Source organism: Crotalus tigris, unplaced genomic scaffold (assembly GCF_016545835.1).
Source record: "Crotalus tigris isolate CLP2741 ecotype Arizona unplaced genomic scaffold, ASM1654583v1 scf7180000017735.2152567, whole genome shotgun sequence".
Lineage (NCBI taxonomy): Eukaryota > Metazoa > Chordata > Lepidosauria > Squamata > Viperidae > Crotalus > Crotalus tigris.
In genome coordinates, this window is record NW_024096601.1 from 1,922,954 (window position 1) to 1,937,789 (window position 14,836).

The following is a 14,836-nucleotide window of genomic DNA, read 5'->3' on the forward strand; positions in this document are numbered from 1 at the left end:
AGAAAAGGAGGGAAACAGAAGAAAGAAAGAAGGAAAGGAAATGAGAGGAAAGAAAAAGGGAGGGAGGAAGAAAGAAAGAGAGAGAGGAAAGAAGGAGGGAGAGAGAAGAAAGAAAGAAAGGAGAGGAGAGGAAAAGAAAGAGATCTGGCTTGGAAAAAGAAAGAAAGGAAGAAAGAAAGAAAAAAAAAAAGCCGCAGCGCAACCGGGCTGCAGAGCGCGCGTGAGAACGCAGCCAAGCGCGTGGGCTGCTCTCTCCTCCTCCTCCCCCCCCCGCTGCAGTTCCCCCCTCCTCCGGCGAGAGGCGGCGAGGCACTGCAGCGCCTGGCCGGGGAGGCGGAGCCGCCGAAGCCGGCCGACACGTGAGCAGACGGGGGCGGAGGCGGCTTCTTAGGCAGCGGCGGGCGCCGGTACTGGGCCTTGTTGGTCGCCGCCGCCGCCGCTGCCGCCGCCTCGCCCTCCGCGCGCTTCTCCGCCATCGCCCCGAAGCGCTCGCCGCCGCCGCCGCCGCCCGGGAGGCGGGCAGGAGAGGAGGGCGCCATGCCGGGCGCGCTGCGGGAGGAGACGGCGCAGCTGCTGGGCGACTACCTGCAGCACCGGCTGGGGGCCGCGCCGCCGCTGCCGCCGCCGAGCCGCACGGCCGAGACGCTGCGCCGGGTGGCGGACGAGCTGGAGAGCCGCGAGCGCCTCTTCTTCCGCAACGCCTGCAGCGCGGCCGCCCTGCCGGAGCCGGGCGAGGCGGCCGCCTTGCTGGGCCGGGTGGCCACGCAGATGGAAGCCGAGGGCGGCCTCAACTGGGGCCGGGTGGTGGCGCTGGTCGTGTTCGCCGGCAACCTGGCGGCGGCGCTGGCCGAGCGGGGGGCTCCGGACCACAGCGGCGCGCTGGTCGAGGCGCTGGCCGCCTACCTGGCCGAGGAGCGGCGGGACTGGCTGGAGGCGCACGGCGGCTGGGTAAGCGCGTCGCCCGCACCGCCAGCCGGCTCGGGCCGGCAGCGGCGGCGGCTCCTCCCGCGGGGCCCCCTCGCCAAGCCTCCCCGGCGCCTCCTGCTTGCCCGCGCCGGCGGTGGGCAGCCCCGGGCTGCGATGCCTTCTCCTCCGCTCGCCGGAGCTGCGGCGGCGGCCGCCCCCTCCTCCTCCTCCGCCCGCCGCCCCCTCCCCGAGTCTGGCTGCAGCGGCGCGGCGCTTGCCGGATGACCTTGGCGCAGAGGCTTCGCCGGCTGCTTCGGAGGCGCGCTGGGTCGCCGGCCGCGGAGGCTCCCCGCCCGGCGATGTGCTGAGCTGGCGCCCCCCTCCGCCGCCTCCTCCTCCTCCTCCTCGCCATCGCCCCCTCCCTCCCCAGCCCCGATGCGGAGCCCAGAATTGCAGGGGAAGAAGCGGGAGGGCGAGGAAGGGGGGAGCGAGGGAGGGTTGACTGACGGCTGCTTGCAGCGCGGAGGCCCGGCTGCTTTTTTTTTCCCATATAAGGGAAGCAGCCGCGGACAAACCGTGAGAAGTTGCCTTAGAAAGCGCTTTTCTTGGAATCTGGGATCGGCCTCCCCTCCTCCCGCTTCTCCTTCCCTCCCTCCCCTGCCTGTGTGTGCCCCCCCCCCGCCAATATAGCTGGTTTCTTTTTCAATTCTTGCTACGGGCGCCCGCTTTGAGCCGCATTATTTATGCGGCGCGCATACTGCAAAAAAGTGAGCTTTGCCTTCAGGTTCTGGAGGCTGGGCTGGGGGTTTTTTTGGGGGTGGGGGGGGGCTGCTTTCTGGGACTGAGCTGTGCCCCGCAGGCTGGCAGCTGATGCCCCCACCGCCTGTCCTTGAAGCAGCCTTGCCAAAGAAAACCTGCAAAGGCTGAAGGGCTTCAGAGGAAGGAGCCCCTGGGGAAAAAAAAAAAGCCTGCAGAGTTGCCCCCCCCCTTTGCTCAGTTTGCCCCCTCCCAACCGATTTCTAAAGTCGTCTTTCAGAAGGCCACCCAGATCTGCCCAGAATGTGGAATTAGGTCAAGGTTTCTTTGCCTTTTCTCTTGGGGAGGTGTCTTTCAGCTTAAGGAAGCCCCCTACCCACCCACCCACCCACCCCCGGCACACCCCACATTTTTGCGCAATTTTGCACTACTCTGGTATGGCTTTCCCATATTGTGTAAGTCATGTGATTCCTTTGCATCTGGCTTCAGCGCATTCCAGCTGTTGTGGTCTTAACTGTGTGGTCTGATGTGCCTTTGGAAACCAGCCTGCTAAGACCTGGTTAGATCGGAGTTAAGAAAACCTGGCTTAACGCAATGAGTGAAGCTGGCCTCTGTTGCTTTTGTCTGGATGGACAGGGTCTTGTGAACCATCCTTCTGAAATTGGGACTAGCATGAAGCAGGACAGTTCTCAGGGCTGGCCAGGTAGAGGCCGCACCTGGATGTCTTCTTCCAAGTGTAGATTGCTTGCCAACAGACTTCTACTTTGTCCAGCATTTCAAAATATTTACTTTACCGAGGAATAGGTAGGTTTCCTGTGAATTTTAGTTCACAGCCAGGTAGTAAGACATCTGTTTAGTTTTAGGCTAGTCCAGCCTGGGGGGGGGGGAAGAGAGGAACAGATGGTATTCTTCAGACTAGGAACCTTGAGATTAGAATCATGTATCTCATGAAGGAAGGTAGTGATGAACCATGGTTTGGAGGGGGAAAAAAGCCTCACTGAGCTTGTGTAGTAACATGTTAAACTGTGAAACAATGGTTTACAAGCCCCCGGCTGGATATGCAAATATATTATGTCAAAACTGCGCAAGTCACTTGATGGCTTAGCACGGTGTGTGAATTTGAGCCAGCGTACAGTTAAATAGAAGGAAGGTGGGTATGTAATCCCAGAGTTTGGAAGCTCGCACCATGGCAACTATGGGTGTGCATGCATTTCTGCATCAGATGATTGTAGCTGTGGTGTCCTAGACCTGACCATTGAACCAAAGAGCATTGTCCTCTGCTGGAGACAGGCTCGTATATAATCAACGTCATTGGGAAGAAGTCTCCTTGAAACTGCAGACAGAAAATGCAACTGATATACTTTATGTAGAATTTGCAGGTCTCCATTTGATTGGCATTTTTTTTTTTTTAGCCTAAACTAGATGGCATCTGGAACTCTTGAGTTCTGTCTAGCAAATGGATTCTTTCTCTAATGGCACTGATAGAAATATAGTTTTTTTTGCCCGGTACGTTGGAAGAATGAAAGCTCTGTTGTTCTGTTTGTTTATGCAGAAGAAAGTGCTCCCTAAGACTTCTGCAGATTTTCGCAGCCAAAATTTTGGGAAGGGGGGGAAAACATTAATGAAGACCTTCAATCTGGGTTACAAGTCTTGCTTTCAGCCTTCCGTGGTGGTTTGGTTCATCCTCTGGACCGGCTCTCAAGTTTTAGATCAGTGTTTCTCAACCTTGACGATTTTAAGGCATGTGGACTTCAACTCCCAGAATTCCACAGCCAGCATTGCTGGCTGTGGAATTCTGGGAGTTGAAGTCCATATGCCTTAAAATCGTCAAGGTTGAGAAACACTGTTTTAGATAGACCAGTGGTTCTCAACCTGTGAGTCGGGACCCCATTTGGGGTCGAAGGACCATTTCACGGGGGTCGCCAAACAACGCAGTCCGCCATTTTTTCCCCCTTTTCCTTAGCTGTGCTACTCCCTTTTATTCTATTGGCTTTTGAAAGCCAATAGAATAGACTCTCTTGAATAGAGTCTAATTCTATTGGCTTTCAAAAGCCAATAGGAATTGTCCAGGCTGTCTCTGCCCTGCTGAGCCTGCCAAAAGTCCCATTCTGCAAACGGTGCTGCACCAGTTGAGTAGTCCTCGACTTATGACCGGTTGAGTAGTCCTCGACTTACAACCGGTTGGGGGTCGCGGCATTAAAAAGGTTGAGAACCACTGAGATAGACCAACAACTGATCCTTACCAAAATACAGCAAAAATGGAGGACATGGCGGGAGTAGTAGTAATGTTGCTACCTAGAAAAGTGTGGCTGAATCAAGAGGATGTTTGCTTATGTTTGTATCTATGAAGATAAAGATTTATCTTCTTGAATAAAGGGCATCTCCAAAGCCTTAGGATTACAGTTGTGTTTCCAATGTAGTCTGCTTTTTGAGGGGTCCTTGGTGCTATCTGAGCTTGGTTGTTTTCTTGCAGACATTTCATTACCCAGCTAGGTAACATCATCAGGGCTAGAAGGGAGTGGGGGTTTGCGCTAACCCTTCTAGCACTGATGATGTTACCTAATTGGGTAATCAAACATCTGCAAGAAAACAACCAGGCTGAGAGAGCCCTCATTTCAACCCTTTATAGATAATCTGCTTTTTCTCCAAAAGGTAGACATAAAGGGATCTGTCGCCAGCTTCTGTTTTATTATGAAACAATTCTCTGAAATAGACTAAGACTAGGCAGATAGAGACTGACCCAAACTTTCCAAGATAACCACATGATGGTGCATGCCTTGGACATGGAAAGAAGAAGTGGGGTACTTCCAAGTCAAGTCAACATCTAGCGTCACTAAGCTCCACCTTCCATTAGCTAATGTCTGCTTGGCTTTGCTGCTTTCAGGTGGTGGGAATCATTAACCTCTGCAGAGTGTGGTGGGCTTTCCATTTCAGATATAGGATTATGGTGCAATGGCCGTTAACCCAGATGGCTTGGAAAGGGGTTGGCCAAGTGCATGGAGAAGGCCGCCCATGGCTACTCATTGCAAGTATACATTAAATCCAGTCTCAGAGGAGAACATATATGAGTCCCAGCTAAAGAGGAACAGGAGGCTTCATACCAGTTCTGCTTCTGAACTCTCTGAAGATCGTGATTGGCTACCATGGGAGACTAGTTCCTCCAGTCTAATCCAGTAGAGTTGGACTCAAGTTTCTGCTGAGTTCTCATGAACTTCCCATGAACCCTGCAGAGCCTGTCAAGTTCAACCAAGGAGATGTCTTCATGTCATCTGTACGATTTCGAACATATTATTCATAACAGACTGAGGCAAACAGGAATAGCAAGCAGTTCTGGTAGGTTTTTATGGCTTACCCAGTGAAACTTTTGCTTTGTTCCTTAACGGGTGATAAAGATTGAGAAGTTGTGTGGCTAAATCTCTGGTCAAAACTGAGCCAAGAACTACAGTGTAGAAACTCTTCTTGAGTTTTCACAGCCTAATCATGTGTTTCCATTGGTTACCAAGTCATGGTTTATTCACTAAGCCACCATTCATCCTGAGCAAAGCTACAGAATTACTGGCCAGCAAAGTGGCTCAGTTCACTACTACTACTACTACTACTACTACTACTACTACTTCTTCTTCTTCTCCTTCTTCTTCTTCTTCTTCTTCTTCTCCTCCTCCTCCTCCTCCTCCTCCTCCTCCTCCTCCTCCTCCTCCTCCTCCTCCTCCTTCTTCTTCTTCTTCTTCTTCTTCGATGTTGGCGATCCTGTTTTTATCAGCAGCCGCACGAAAAAGTGCAGCTGAGTTTTGTCCGAAGCAGTCCCTTAGATTTTGAAGCCATGATGTTCTTCTTCTGCCTGGACCACGTTTGCCTTCGCTCTTTCCCTGGAGGATTAAATGGAGTATGCCGTATTTTTCTGGGTGTCGCATCACATGTCCGAAATCTTCTAGCTTTCGTTTTTTTTAATTGTTTTGATGATTTCCCTTGGCCTTCCCAGGCGGCTGATCACCTCCTCATTTCTGATCTTGGCTCAGTTCACACGGTCCATAAACCAACCTTAAGTTGGTTGTGGCTTAATTGCAGGCTTAGAAGCCGGTTGCTGAGATTCTGGCCCGGCTGATTTCAACAAAAAGCCTCTTAGGAAATCAAAGGCAATTCCAGGAACCTCGTTGTTCTCGCAAACTTTAATTGGACTTTCCCATCCACCTACTTGAAATAGGCTACCGCCAACAACAGCCTTTGTTTTGTCTCTGATACAATCAGAACTAGAGAGGATTTTTTGCATTCTTAAGTGCTTGGCCCTTTGCCAGAGAGCTTATGAAGTCTAGCCCATTTTTATATCCTTTTCTTGATAAGAAGATGGTTGCAGTGTAGCTAGGAACCCCTTGAGATATTCAGTAACTTGGTTGCTGGATAGCTGCCAACAAAATAGCCCTTGAATTTATTTATTTATTTATTTGGGTATGTATGGGTTGGCCCATCCCAACCTGTTGGCTAGGCTGGCTAAGGAAGTTGCAGGTTGTAAGTGGAACACACCTGCAGTTATTATTGAGAGAAGTTATTGCTAATAGCAGAAGACATGTCCTTGGCTAATCTTTTAGGTCAGCAACAACAAAAGGACAACTTTTTTTTTCTTCCCCTCTCTCCCTTGCATCTGGCCCAGCTGAAGGTTATAGAAACTTCCCTCTGTGTATATTACAAGCTTGTTCTCTCTTCCCTCTTACTCTCCTTTACTCTCCAGTGTAGGATTTCTTGCTGTTCTGCAAAATCTAACCCCAGCCATTGTTGAGTGGGTGCGGGTGTAAACCTTTGCCAGGAATGTGAATAATCAACTTCAAAGCAACTATTTCTCACACAGGACTAAGGGTAAAGAATACATAGAAACCTTCATTCAGTTCTCGGTTTTCAAACAGGGCAGGAGAGAGAAAGTAAGTCTATTCAAAACCACCTCTTTTTTCCTCTCGTGGGCAGTTATTTCCACCTTCTCCCTCCCCTCCTCCAGACCTTTGCGATCATGTTCTGCATTTAACTGGTGCCCACAGGCTGCATCAAAGGTTTAAACTGGACAAAAGTGCATTTTTTTCTCAACGGTGAAAGGTGAAATAAGATGCTTGTTCCCCAGATAGGCCCAAGGATCGTCTTGTGAGGCTAGCCGTAAGGCTGCTGGCTGTAAGATCTTTCCCACCTACGCAATTTGAGGATGGGAACATGTGTGTGAATCACATGTCTGGCTACAGATGTCTGGAAGCCCAGCATTATATATATGTATTTTTTTTAAAGACTGGGACATTTGCCTTGTGTGACTTTTGCATAGGATGGGGGTATGTGGGGCAGTTAAGGATTTTACTGCAAGGAAATCAGTAATAATTTCCAGAGATTTAACTTCTCCAGGGTATTTGAATTCTGCCAGCCACATTTAAGGGGCTGATGATAGGAATCCTGTTGTAGAACTCTGATGTCTCCATTCCAAAAAGGGAAACATTTGGGGGGCAGGAGAAGAAACAAAAGTTTGTGATACTGGGTTCTAGGGAAGATTGTGGGTTTTGTCCCTTACGTGAAGGTGGACATCTTTATCCAGGTTGAGAGACGAGAGTAACCCAGACAATCAGGAGCTTGGAAGGGAACAACTTGAAAGAAATGGTGGTGTGGGAGATGTTTAGCTTGGTGAAGAAAAATTTGCCAGGAGACAGAAGAGCTGGTTTCAAAGATGAGAAGGAACAGGGCTTTTCAACCTTTTCACCCATTGTACCACTTTTAGGATATGGCAACATCCGAGCACCACCAGTCGCCTAGCAAGGTGTCAAAAACTTGATGACCCCCCCCCAAAAGGAAAAAAGTGATAAAAGTACAGGTAGTCCTCGACTTACAACAGTTCGCTTAGTGACTGTTCAAAGTTACAATGGGATTGAAAAAAGTGCCCCCCTAGCCACAGCCAAGCAAGACACCTGCCTGCCCGCCCGGCAGCGTTCTTCCTCCTGTCCAAGGTTTTCGTTGTTGTGAGCATTTCTGTTGAGGATTGGCAGTGGGGGAGGGGTGGGGGTGTTTGGTTTTTATTCCCCCCCCGTCTGCTGGGTGGTTGCAGCAGGTTTTGGTCACTTCACATGACCCTGGGACACTGTGACCGTCATAAATATGAATCAGTTGCCAAGCATCTGAATGTAAATCACAAGATCCTGGAGATGCTGCAACATTCCAGCTGATCGGCGTTTCTTCTGGGCTCAGCAGAAGTGCCAGGATCAGTGCTGCTTTCCAGCTGATTGGTGCTTCTTCAGGGCTCAGCAGAAGCACCAGGATCAGCGCCGAGCTGCAGCTGGAGCCTGGTGCTGATCCTGGCGCTTCCACTGAGCCCTGACAGCCCTGAAGAAGCGCTGATCAGCTGAAAGCGGCACTGATCCTGGCGCTTCCGCTGAGCCCTGACAGCCCTGCAGCTCCAGCCATCTCTCGCTCAGGCTTGTGCAGTGCTGCCACCGGTTCAGTTCATTCTCCCCCGCTACCACTTTTTTAGGATGGTCGCGTACCACCTGCCAGGTGCCAATGTACCACAGGTGGTACCTGTACCATTGGTTGAAAAGCCCTGGTCTAGGATCTCCTGCCACAGGCACTTAAAGACCTCAAGAACCCTGTTTAAATTATAAGGAAGTTTTGATGGGACATAGGAGAACATCTGAACAGGGGAGAAGATTCATTAATGAACCAGACTATCTTGGAGATGGTGAATCTCCTTTGCTGCTGAAGGTTGAAGAGAGGATGGATGACTATCTGCTGAGGTGGCTACAATAGTGGATTTCTGCATTAGGGCTAGAACAGGGGTAGGCAACCTCGGCTCTTTTATGACTCGTGGACTTCCAATCCCAGAATCCCTGAGCCAGCCATGCTGTGAGGACAGGGAGAGGTTTCAAAGCTCAGCCCTGCTGGCTCAGGAATTCTGGGAGTTGAAGTCCACGAGTCATAAAAGAGCTGAGGCTGCCTACCCCTGATCTAGAAGATTTCCAAACACTTTCCTCTTTGTTATGATCTAATCCTCCCGTGAATGTGTGGGCTACGAACTAAATCACCCTTCACCGGAACGATGTAGAGTTGGCCACGCCCACCCAGTAGGCCACACCCACTCCATCCATGCCCACCCAGTAGTCCGCACCCCCCCCTGCCCACCCACCCCCCAGGGCAACCACAATGCTGATGCGGCCCTCAATGAAATTGAGTTTGACACCCTTGTTTTAGAGCAGTGTTTCTCAACCTTGACAATTTTAAGGCATGTGGACTTCAACTCCCAGAATTCCACAGCCAGCAATGCTGGCTGTGGAATTCTGGGAGTTGAAGTCCACATGCCTTAAAATTGTCAAGGTTGAGAAACACTGTTTTAGAGCCTTCATTTTCCTGTAGCCCTTTTTACTGTTTTAACTGCTCTTCCATTAACGCTTTCCTCTTAGCAGACACCTAAGTGACAGTAACGTAATAATAGCAAGGTGGAGTTTGCGGGCTTTTTTTCTTTTTCTTTTTAAGAAAAGGAAAGAATACCTATTCTGTTCTCCACCTTCTTAGTTTGGGGCATTGCCTAATTTTTATTTTATTTTGCTTCCGGAATTCCTCGGGCACCTTTGCCCCAGTAGTTCTGAATGGCCGACTCGTGCCTGCTCAGAAAAGAGGGCAAGTTGGCGGAAAGGCCACACCTGAATGCTAATGATCCCAGCGTCCTTCCGCTTCCATGGCTGGCAAAATGCATCAGCTGACATCCACCCTCCCGGGCCTCCCCCCTGTTTGCCCAAATTAAAGGGGTAAAGAACAAAGTTCCGAAGGAAATGCAGGGTAGGACCAATTTGCATAGACATCTGTCAGATAGGAGTTCAAACATGGCCATCTGGATTCACGTCCTCCTCCTCCTCGTTCTCGGTGATTCTGAATAAAGAGGCAGCCACGCAGCTGCCGGTTCGTTTCTGGCACACAAAACAGGCTAGGAACTGAGCAAGCACACATACACATAACAATGATGTTTGGTTTTGTGTGAATGGGATACCCTCTTCCTGAGTGGGGTTTGGGCACATTAATGCAAGCACAATAGCGCAATCCTCGCTTGTTGCTCCCCCCCCCCTTGTAGCTGATGGTACAGCCATCCGTCCCTCTTGACAATCCCTCTGCCCTGTTTTCTTAGTCAAAAAGATAAAAAAAAATGCTTCTTCATATTCAGCTCCTTTAATGGGCGTTCCGGATCTTGCACTTGATTTGAGGAAGCAAAGACCTGGTGTTTGAAGCATCTCTGTTACCATCAGCCGCGTTGGTTCCAGATCTACAGCTCTTTGCTTATTTGTCAGCTCACTTAGGGGGGGGGGAATATCACAGACCCCGGCACCTCTTAAATTTCCCTTCTAATTTAAGACTGGTTTCTGTCTCTTTTGATGTCGTCTCCTTTGCATCAATATGAAGAGTAGGCCCACTATGTCTCACCCGGGGTCTTCCATGGCCATTGGACCAACTCTCACCATACTTAGCTATCATGGTGAGGTGGGATTCTGGGTACCGAAGTTCAGAACATTTGATGGGTGACCAATTGCGGGCGTCTGCAAGTATCTGGCTTATCAAGAAGATCTTGAAGCGGACAGGGGCTGACTCATGATGTTGCTTGCTCTCTCTTCTTTTCTAGGATGGCTTCTACCACTTCTTCAATAAGCATGGCTCGGATGCAGCTGACCAGAACAGCACCATCAGCAACGCTATTATGGCGGCGGCGGGATTTGGCCTGGCAGGATTGGCTTTTCTTTTGGTGGTGCGATAGGAACCCACAACATCGGCGGAGACTTAGACTGCAGGGAGATGGGATGGGTGGGCACGCTCCTTTCTTAAACTGCTAACATCCCAGGAAACGTCCATTCTATATTTCTACAACGGTCGAAGATAGAAGCCTATATATAAATATATATTTTTAACTAGAGTCGGGGCAAAAATTAGTTGAGCACACATCACCTCCTGGCACAACCAATGGTTGGTGAATGCCTCTTTGCGCTCATCCTAAGACTGGGCATCTTTTGGATCTCGGCGTTAGGGCTGTCACCTCGTCACCATTTGTTCTGGGAACCGTTGGGAGTGCTGGGTGTTAATGCTACTTGTTCATGGTGGGCTTGTGATGGAACCAAGTGGAAGACGTGTTTGCCTTTCTTCTTTGTGTGCGTGTGTATGGTGCGGTGGGGAAGGGAGGGGAGGGGAGGTGGGCAGGAGGGATCATTGCCTTGTGAAATGTGAGCCAGTATTAATAAGAATGAAGAGCTTATTCCTCTTGGGGAGCAATGCAAATCATACGGAGGTCACTCAATAACATAAACTTGCAAGTTCCATGTTGCACAGAGCATTATAGCTTACGTGTTTTTGTTATAATGACATAACTCTTAAGTTACACTACAAGTAGATGTTGAGAATGTTGATACCAAAACAGTAGAGGCTGCAGAACCAGTTCTTAACTGAAGTTGTTTAACTATTAAAAGAAAAAGAAAACCTTTTTAAAATTGGTATATTTGGAAGTCCATTGAAGGCTGGGATTTCCGTGGATTTCCTGTCAAATCCAGAAACTCCATATAACTTAATATATTTTTGAAGTATTTATCATTGTATAATACTGGTAGCTGGTTAACATCTATTTTTGTTAAATTCCATTTTTTTAAAAAGAAAAGCTCTCCAGTTGCTTTCTTGGCTGTATCTGTCTTATAACTTGTTTAACAGTTCTAGTTTTGGTAATTGATAGACTGTGTATTGTACAAAATAGTCTTTGAGAAGTGTTCTGTGTCCTTTCCTTTAGCTTGTACAGTTTTAATATGTGAATAAACATAACTGAATATTTTTATTTTAAACAAGTTTATGAGTAGACTTTATGTGGAATTTTTTTCTCTCTCTCTCAAAGGCCCAACACGCCAGGAGCATGACTGTGCCTCCAAGAAAAAGCAGTTCTTGTTATTTGTTTGTTTTTAATGCTTTTTTTCTCTGCTCAAAGGGGAGATAAATGCTATCGCTTCCACGTTCCAGCAATCAGGAGACTTGACGCCATCTTTGTGAATGCAAGACAAATTTCCTGCAAACGTTTCACGTGCTCCTGTCACAATGCATTTTCTGTCTCACAATGTAGTTTGGACACCTTTCCTTCCAGGCCATTGTACAGCGGTGTGGCTGCAGTACATGAGATGAACACAACATCCCAAACATTTGCAGAGGTGGAGAAACAGAAGTTTGGCCTATCTTAGTGAATCAAGGGCAGATTTTGCAAAGGGCATAATCTGATGTGTACTGAGCGGCCGTATAAATGGCTATAGTTAAGTGACAGTGAATTGAAGACTGACATTCAGATGTCTTTTGGTATATATCTTAGCTTGAGAGAAGAGGTGAAAACGTGCAGACATCATTCTCTTCAAAGCTACTACATGTTTCCATGGACTTTTCAATTAATGAGAGAGCTGCTTTAAAGAGTCAGCTCATTAAAGCAAATACAGCTTCTGGCCTGCACAGAAGCTCAAAAAAAGGTGCTGTGAATTCATTTTCAAAGCACCTCTCGATCCTATTTTGAGCCATGTTTTAACTTTTTTGCTTTCACTTTTTAATTTGAGCTGGTGCCTGTCTTCAGGGCACCATGATTGGAATGACAAACTTAGTGAAGAAGTAATGCTTTGCTACTTGATCTCTCCAAGAAATCTTAAAAAGGTCTTCTAATTTTGCCTGGAAAGTCTTCTCCGAAAGGAGCTGAACTTAATTTAGGACACTGATTTCTGACCCCAGAAGTATCTGCTTTTAAAGAGGCCCAGACTTTTAAGTACGTCCACTGAGCTTTCCCGAACTCTTTTCTACGTTGAAAAAAAAAATAAAAACGAGTCGGTTGGAAAAGCAGCAGCTGTGGTATTTTCCTTTCCTTGGACACCTGTGCATCTGCTTTGCAACTACTGATGGGTTAGGGGTTGATGACTGCCGTTTAATTTGCCACCTGTCTTTTTAAAGTTTAACGTAAAAAGTTGAAATCCAAGATTAACCTTTTCCGCAGGAGGGGATCTGGCCACGTGTCGCTTTTCTCATTTATGCCAAAATAAAAAATAAAAAAAATCCACAGGATTTTGTGCTCACCCAGGTTCTCTGCTGATGGCCTGGTGGCTCAATCCATTGCTCAGAAACAGTTTTTGGAAAGGGGCAGGTTGAAGCCAAATACAACTTGCAATCTCAGTCTTTGAGCCCAGGATTTACTGATTGCATTTATTCGATGCTGATTTTCAGCCCTCTGAATGGATACAGGATGTTTTATGGTTTAAACTCCAAAACGGGACAAAGCCAATAGAAAAACACTTCAATGCTATGGCCCTTTCTTAAGACCATAAGGCCTAGCTCTTCAGTGGGCTGATAACCCTGAGAATTGGGCTTCCATCTTACCTGTACAGGTGTTAATATTATTAATAATAATAATAGAGTTGGAAGGGACCTTGGAGGTCTTCTAGTCGAACTTCCTGCTCTAGCATAAACCCTACCCTAGTGATGGCGAACCTTTTAGAGACCGAGTGCCCAAACTGCAACCCAAAACCCACTTATGCATCGTCGGGTGCTGGGTGGGTGTGACCCATTGGGTGGGTGTTGCCCATTGGCTGGGCGTGGCTGCAGTGGTAACGGCAGACTGGGTGGGACTAAAAAGTTCAGTCAATTCCAACTTTGCAAGATCTTTTTTTTTCTTGCGAGAAGTTGAAATTGACTGAATTTTTTTTTTTTTTTTTTTGCACACGGCGGAGGCCTAAAGCGAAAAGGTTTTATAAAACCCAGCTGAAGGCCTAGGACTGGGGCGATGGCGCATGTGCCCACAGAGAGGGCTCTGAATGCTGCCTCTGGCACCCGTGCCATAGGTTCGCCACCACTGCCCTACCTCATTTCGGACAAATGGCTGTCCTGTCTCTTCTTAAAAACTTCCAGTGTTGGACCATTTGCAACTTCTGGAAGCAGGTAGTTCCACTGATTAATTGTTCTAACTGTCAGGAAATTTGTCCTTTGTTCTAGGTTGCTTGGTAAATGGAGGTAGTCCTCCATTTACGACCGCAAGTGAGCCCACAATTTCTGTTGCTAAGTGAGGTAGCTATCAAAGTGAATTTTGCCCCATTTTACAACCTTCCTTGCCACAATTGTGAAGTGAATCGCTGCAGTTGTTAAGTTAGTCACACGTTTGTTAAGTGATTCTAGCTTCCCCATTGACTTTGCTTGTCTTGGTCGCAAAAGATCCCCAGACACTGCAACCGTCATAAATATGAGTCAGTTGCCAAGTGCCCGAATTTCAATCACATGAACCTGGGGATGCGGCAACGGTCATAAGTCACTTTTTAAAGTGCCGTTGTAACTTTGAACGGTCAGTAAATGAACTTGTATGTCGAGACTCCCTGCGTAGTACCAGGATGGGGGAAATAGTTCTAGACTCTTTGCCATCTTGTAAATCATTTCTAGTCTGCTTCCGTATTGGTTTGATTGATCATCCAGGAAGATGGGGCATTCATCTGGTTTGTAGCCAACATATTTAAAAATCTAGACGGGAGCTACAAGCCCAATATATATTTAGGAAAGAAACCTGTTTTTCAGTTCTAGAAGTTGAAAAACATAAGCAGCCGGCCTGGGGCTGTGCGTCTGCATCGGCTATACAGGTTACGCACAACTGCGAAAGTCAAGGTGTACCTAATTTTGTACTGATTGTGTTCGCTGTCCATAGAGAGTACAATCAAAAGAGTATAAGGAAGCAATTAAAGGTGCCAAGAACTTTTGAGCTCTTTTCGTTTTCTATTTTTATTCCTCTGTAAATCCCCAGTTTTTGTTACTGTTTGTAGAGAAAGAAATGCAAAGCGAATATTATCTGGCAATCTGAAGCAGTTGGTTGGTAGATGTGTGTGTGTGTGTGTGTGTGTGTGTGTGTCTCTGTGTGTGTGTGTGTGTGTGCACTTTTGAAAAGCAAATGCCCCTTAAAGACTCCCATTCGTTTGCTGCGCAGCTCTGATAGGATAGAGCTAGGATCTGCAGTGTGTAGATGTGATAGGAGGGGTTGTCCCTCAAAGGTGGAAGTCACCCCATGTTCAAAGAAAATCTTTTCTTTTGGGCCCCCCGTCTTTCAGGATTGTAGCCTGTATCAACACCCAATTCAGGGAGTTCCTGTGTTTAATCTAGCATGACCTTGTGATTATTTCTGAACAGCCAACTCCCAGTGTAA

General features: G+C 47.9%; 1 protein-coding gene across 1 annotated transcript; it reads left to right on the forward strand.

The window, feature by feature from the left end:
• The first annotated feature begins 346 nt into the window (after positions 1-346).
• Positions 347-11,483, forward strand: BCL2L10 (BCL2 like 10). Its single transcript, XM_039339600.1, has 2 exons — positions 347-948; positions 10,283-11,483. Exons 1-2 carry the CDS (start codon positions 538-540, stop codon positions 10,412-10,414), a joined length of 543 nt encoding a protein of 180 aa, XP_039195534.1. The 5' UTR covers positions 347-537; the 3' UTR covers positions 10,415-11,483.
• Positions 11,484-14,836: the final 3,353 nt, after the last annotated feature.